This window comes from Miscanthus floridulus, chromosome 18, assembly GCF_019320115.1.
Source record: "Miscanthus floridulus cultivar M001 chromosome 18, ASM1932011v1, whole genome shotgun sequence".
Taxonomy (NCBI): Eukaryota; Viridiplantae; Streptophyta; class Magnoliopsida; order Poales; family Poaceae; genus Miscanthus; species Miscanthus floridulus.
The window spans coordinates 317,594-324,510 of record NC_089597.1 but is presented as its reverse complement, the minus strand read 5'-3'; the positions used below and the strand labels follow the sequence as shown (position 1 = coordinate 324,510).

The 6,917-nt window shown below is 51.1% G+C and overlaps 1 protein-coding gene across 1 annotated transcript; it reads left to right on the top strand.

Annotated features, from left to right (window-relative positions):
* The first annotated feature begins 3,825 nt into the window (after positions 1–3,825).
* Positions 3,826–5,012, top strand: LOC136523101 (uncharacterized). The gene has a single exon (XM_066516881.1). The coding sequence runs from the start codon at positions 3,861–3,863 to the stop codon at positions 4,650–4,652; it is 792 nt and encodes a 263-aa protein (XP_066372978.1). The 5' UTR covers positions 3,826–3,860; the 3' UTR covers positions 4,653–5,012.
* Positions 5,013–6,917: the final 1,905 nt, after the last annotated feature.

Here is a 6,917-nt window from a genome sequence, read left to right as displayed (position 1 = left end):
CGACGTGGCGGCCGGCTCCGCATCGTAGATCATGGTGCCGAGGTATGCTGACTAGTTAGTTAGTTAATTAACATCAATTAGTGTAGTATTGAGTTAACGTAGTGACCTAGCAATTTGTAGTTACTTAGTTTGTAGCTACTTTGTAGTTAGTAGTTAGTTTTGGTATAGGATTTTAGAGCCACTAGTAGTCAGTACTTAGTTACTTTGTTACCTAGGTAGTATGCAGTTAGTTAGTTCCCGTTTGGCACAGCTCAACTTCACTAGTAAAGTTGTTTTTTTTAAACAGCTTTATGAACAACTTTCTAGGTGAAGTTGTGCTGTTTTGGAAAAATTGTTTGGTAAAACAGCTTCACCAACAGTTTTATGTATGGATGAGAGAGAGAAATGGGGGAAAGAGCTAGGATAAGCTACGTTTTCAGCTGCATCCCAACTCATGTCTTTGTGAGAGGAGCATCCATGAAGTTGTTTTTGGAAATGAGTCTTTGAAAAAAAAACAGCTCATGCCAAACAGGCCTTTAATAATGGAGCTCGAACATTAGAAGTACAGAGTTTCACACATGTCATTGCAAGTCATGCTTTATTTAATTTTCCTAAAGCATGTTAGGATTGTGGTGGGACTTTTAGCTTCACGTACCAAGAGTTGGACACATGTCATTGTTCCAATCCATGTAGCGCTGGGTTAACCAAATGTATCTGTTGCTTCAAATGCTTCTAAGTGTTCTTATCAAGTGTATGTACCTTTTTCATGTTACTGCTTTCAACAAATTTTTATGAGTACTGGTTTTTCACCTTTAACAAAAGTTGTAGATCAGGTTGTGTGCTACAAACTTTATTTTATGACCAAATCCTAAATCACCCTCTATCCTTTTCAAAAGGTACAAACAAGCATTCGGCGTCAAGCTCGGCACTGCCAAGATCTACGGCGCCAATCTCGATGCCACATCATTGTCACGTTAGCGCCATGTAGGCCGCAACCCTGAAACAAGCCTGGGACCTCAGCGCCAAAGCCCACAGCGCTGAGACGTGTAATCTCGGCGCCAAGCCTAGGGTCCATAAAACAAAAAAAAAACTTCAGAGATTTATTTGTGAATATTTTCTTCAAGAAAAGAGCTAGAAAAAAATTCAGGTAGACTAGGTAGTCGTCGACGGCCAGTCGGCCCGCTCGCCCCGTCCGTCGCCCACCGACGATGGTTACGCCTTCCTCGCCCCGTCGCTGTGGCAGGCATCCGGTTTCTGCAGGCCGCGCGGCCTGGCGCCCCGCGAGGCCACCGTCACGGTTTGGGGCAGCCGAGTAGCGGTGCACCTAGAACGCCCAGCATAGCAGAAGGCGGGTGTGGCTGAGCACAGAGCAGTCAAAACTCAAAACAGACCAGGCGTGAATCCCCAACTAGATTTCACTAGTTGATAGTTAGACATGATTTCATATTTGCAATATTTATATATTTGTATAGAGACTTATTCTGGAGATTTTCATGGTTTTTTGTTTCTAACATTGATCTGTGATGAATTTTTTATATTATTTAACTTTTTCTGTTTTCTTGATTTTTTACAAAAAAAAATTCTTCAATGGTGACAAGCAGAAGCAGCACCAGAGAAACCAATCAGCATCAACTGAACTCTTGCTCTCATGAGTCCTCATAATGGGATGCCAAACAGCCACAGAAAACTCCCCCCGCATGGATATCTCCCAAGGGATTGAGGCGGGAATCAAATGTCCAAAAAAATCCGCGCTCATAATGGGATGCCAAACAGCCACGGAAAACTCCCCCCGCATGGATATCTCCCAAGGGATTGAGGCGGGAATCAAATGTCCAAAAAAATCCACGTGCGTGGCAGTTGACGTCCAATCCCGGCGCTAGCATCAGACGCTCGCGCTGCTGCTCCTGGATGCCCCCCGCCCACAACCAGCAACCTCGTCCCCATCACCCGCAACCGAGCCCGCTTCCATCAGAATGCCCCTGCGCACGCCCGACACGTCCTCACCTTGTCCCCATCTCCATCCCCATCCGTTTGCCTCGCCCTCGCAGGAACCCGACGACGGCTCCGCTCCCCAACGCGCTCCTGTCCCTCCTTCCCCAACGCACCCCCTTCCCCAACTGCAACATCAAAAAAAATATGTAGTGCAACATTGATAAACATACACTGCAACATCGAAAAATATCTACTGCAACGATGAAAAATATCTACTACAACAAACAAAAAATATGTACTGCAACATCGAAAAAATATCTACTGCAACATTGAAAAACATACACTGCAACATCTAAAAAAATCTAATGCAACAATGAAAAATATCTAATGCAACAACGAAAAAATATGTACTGCAATATTGAAAAATATGTACTGCAATATAAGAAAAACATATACTGCAACATCAAAAAGATGTGTGCTGCAACATAAAAAAATTATGCTGCAACATTCGAAAAAATGTACTGCAACATCTCAAGCAGTAGTACTGCAATATCGCAAAAACATCTATTGCAACAAAAAAAATCCCACTGCAACATTCGAAATCATCATTTGCAACATAAAAAACAGTATAACATGGCGAGATCTAACCCCGAGAACTCGTCGGAACCCTAGCCACCGCGGCATCCCTTAGATCCAGAGGAGGAGGAGGAGAATGAGGAGGGCTCAGATCCAGAGGAGGAGAAGGGCTCAGATCCAGAGGAGGAGGAGTAGTAGCAGGCCCAGATCCAGATCCCTCCGCGAGCTACCTCGTCGGAGCTGCCGCTGTCGTCCTCGTCTCTAGTGGGGATGCGGGAGCCGGGTCACAGGGAGAGTGGGGGTGCATGAAGGTCGCGGAGGGCGAGGGACGGAGGGAGGAAGGGAGCACGGGCGGGTGCGCGCGCAGCGAGCTCGTGGGCGCGGTGTCCCCGTCCGTGGACGGCCCGGAGAGCCGGCAGGAAAGCGGGCAGAGGAGCGGCGCATGAGAGATCGAGTGTGGGAGAGCGGGCGGAGTGAGTGCGGAAGAGAGCGAGCGGAGGCCGCAGGCGAAGCAAGAGAAGTGAAGTGCAAGTACAGAGCGGTATGTGGAACGGTGCGTCCGGCCGCCGCGGACGCCCGGTCTATAATACACCCGTGCTGCCAAAGTAAGCCCAAGGCGGAAGGGGGCGGCGGGGATGTATTGCACATTGTCCTGTTCGGCTGGTATTAAAGCCGACTAATAAGCCGGCTGAAGCTGTTTTGTTGTATAAGAAAAATACTGTAGATTCTAGCTGATAAGCCGATTGATAAGTTCAAACGAACATGCTAGAGAGAGAAAACTATATCATCATGCTAGAGAGAGAGAGAGACAGGAAGACAGTAGTGTGTGTTTTGTGTGAGGGCACACGGTAGGTAAGCCGGCCTCCCTCACTGCTAGCTGTCGTCCCCCCGCCTTTCCTGTCGTGACGTTGAAGTTTGCTCCTCCTCGTACCTTCTCTCTCCTCCCTTTTTTTTTCCACACACACAAAACTTGGTTGGGGGAAAAAATCGGGGGGAAAAGAAATCACAGCTCAGATGGGTTCCCCTGTACACATGGAACGTGAGGGAGGCGCGAGGCCGATGACGAGAGATACTCCCCCTGCTACTGCTCCACCACGACCACCAGCCCTTTCCTTCCCCACGCCGTGAACTAACCGAAAGTCCGCCACGTACACCCGGATCCTCTGCGCCAGGGAGGCAAGGGGGTAGTGCATGCCGTGGCCCTCTCGCCGCATGCTGCGCCGCAGAGGATCCCACCGCTTCCACCACGCCCAGCTGCCTCCGTCTGACCACGCCCGCCTTCAAATACCATCCAGCTCGTGCTCCTCTCCAAGTCACGGCAGGACGGGAAGGAAGTCGCGAGACGAGAGAGAGTGGGGGTGATCCACATCCACATGGCGGAGGGCTTCGTTCCGAGGATCATCGTCCTGGCTCTTGGCGCCGGGGCGTTGGGGTTCCCCGACGCGCTCCGCGTCCTCCTCGACGTCGCGGGGCGGAGCCCTGTAACCGACATCGCGATCTGCATCTTCGCCATGGCCGTGGTCACCGCCCAGGCCCTCGGCGCCATGCTGCTGGCGCGCTTCCTCCGCAAGGCGCGCGCTGGAGGTGACGCGCCGAGCGAGCCGCCGCGCACGGACCGCTTCGCGCAGGTGACCCTGGTCGTGTCCCTCGGCGTCGCCTTCCTCGTCTCCGCGTGCCTCCTTGTCGCGTCCGTCGCCGAAGGCCTCGGCCTGCTCCACCTTGTTGCCGACGTCGCCAGGAAGAGCCCTGTTATCGCGGCCCTTGCCACCGGCGCCGCCGTGCTCCCCTGTGCCGGGCCTCTGGTCCGCGTCTTCCGCGAGGAGCATCACTCGCACGGCGCCGCCGCCGCTGCCGCTGCTTCGAGCTCCACGGGGACGGGGCGCTTCGCCAACATGACCCAGGTGGCGATCTTCACCGGCGTGGCCGCGGTCGTTGGCACCATGCTTCTTCTTGCCCGCTTCACCTTCACCCGAAAGGCGCGTAATGCCGCCGGCGCAGGTGGCCGCGCTGCCCCTACTCCTGCCGCTGACACGCGGCGCTTCGGCAAGCTGACGAGGCTGGCGCCGTACCTGGCCGTCGTCGTCGCCTTCGTCCTCCTCTGCTGCCTCGTCCTCACCACGTATGCGCCGCTCGAGAGCGGGCCCGACGGCGCCAAGGACCCATGAACATGCTCTGCTTGATTTGATGTCTGTGTCGTGCGCGTGCGCGCCGGCGCCGACACGGAAGAGGAAGGCGGCGGTCGAATGTTCCTGCGCCGGCGCTGTTCACGTGGTGGCCACCGGTACCGCGTACCACTACTGAAACTGCACGTCTTCAAAAAGTATTAGCAGGATTTGGGAATCGATCATGCTCAAGTACCGTGTTCTAGTGCCATATGTTACCATAGGAGTATTTATGGAAGTGTGATGTAGCTCATGCAAATTGCAAACGGCACGAATGCCTGTAGCGTTTGTGCACCTGCACGGCTGCACTTGCAGGTCCTCGGACCTCGGTACTCCGTCCCACAATATCTGTAGTTTTGCTTCCTGAGAAATAATTTTGACAAAATATATATTAAAAAAATATTAATATTTATGATACATAATTCGTATCATTGGAAAAATTTTTGAATCTATTTTTTTAATAAATTTATTTGAAGATATAAATGTTGCATGTATTTCATACAAATTGAGTTAAACTTGTAGCACGAAAACCGAGCACATAAATAAATTGGGGCAGAGGGAGTACTAGTTAAAAGGCGGGGAAAGAAAAGTAAAGACTGCATGGCATGTGACCATCTTGGGACATTTTGGGTTGATTTCTGTTTGGCCTTTCTGCCTGAACGAGCATGGAACACCAGGTGCATATTCTCAGTCGTGAATTTCAGGGACCAAACCCCTTGGAATTTTCTTTGTTTCGTGTTACCCAGAAGCTCCATCACGCAAAAGACGAGGAGGATCTCCGTGCCTCCATGTACGATGGAGTAATCAGCCCATCACGTAAGTCTTCCTTCCATTTGAATGCATCAAAAGAGACGAGACATGTAGCTGTAGCCCACCGATTGGGGCAAACCTAACAGTCCCAAGAAGCTCTTCCCCATCGCGTTGATTTGCAGTCTCTGATGGTTGTGTTCGGGGACTATTTTATGCGGGTGCCATATCACTAAGCCTATCGGGATTCGGGAGAGACACCTTTGCAAAGGCAAAAGGCCACTGCGGTTGCGTTGGTTCATTAAAAAAATTAGCCACAAGCTTGCGAATAGTCCAGTAGACCTTTCTCCCATCCACACCTGACAGTGACAGCAGCCAGTGAGTAATATATGAAAGCCAGTCTTTGTCATCCAACAGAATCAGGACGATAGGATCTCATGTGTAAAATTGGTGGCCATAGAGTTTCCAAGGCCTCGTTTTTCCTTGCCCGCTTATCCGATGATGAAGCTTCAAAAGGCCAGAAATACAAATCGCCAGTCGCAGTCTCACTGGCGTTGTCTCGGACGGAGCCAAAAGGCCAGGGCCTGCGTGTTGGTGACGGCCGAACTGCGACACCTGATCTCCAACTCCAATCCAAAGCACCGAGATTCGGACAGGTGATGGGCGTGGTCCAGCTCCATCATTCCTCTTTGGCTCTTTTCCTCAGCTGAAGATGGGAAGACCACCAAACCAATGGCGAAAGCCCAAAACAGTTTGTGCGAGTGCGATTGTGCCACAAGCGAAGCTAACGGCGGATTCGTCGTCTCGGCTCTTTGACGGATCGCCCAAGCCGGTCGACCTGTAAAAAGGACATGCGGTTGGCCGTTGGTCGCCGACGTTGCCATACCGAATCGGTGATTGCAGATAGGCATTGTTGGTTCAGCATTATCGAATGGCATCTTATCGCGGCCCTGCTAGTTGCAACAAGTCACAAGCCGTGAAATCTCGCACGTGACGGTCTCTCGATTGTTCAAGTCGCCATCAAAGGCCTCAGCGACGAAGCCAGGAATCGACAAAGCCAGGACTGGCTTCCTCTTCTTCTTCCTCCAGCCACTCCTTGCCTTCTTCTTCCTCCTCATGGCGGTAGCCCGGGCTAAGCCTGGGCTCCATGTAAATCATGGCCGTAGGGGGGGCTGGAGCACGGGTAGCCCCCCGCTGGCTTCGTCGCTGAAAGGCCTTGAAATCAAGGGTTTTAGGAAAATGGCAAAAAGGAAGCCCCACCTTTCGGATATTCTACCTTTGCCCTTTGCCTTTCCTTTTCTTTTTCTTTTTTTGAAAAAGCCTTTCCTTTTCTTTCTTTGACAAAAGCGACCGAGGCTGTCTGGAACACTAGTCACACTCATTGACCTCATCTGTGAGTCCACTCGGCAGCGCTTGTCCTTGTACTCTTGTACTAACTGCCAGTGTCCATCCAATTCAATTGTCTAATCCCACAAGAACGAAATATTTGACGTGCCTACAATTTTTAGCTGAACATTAATG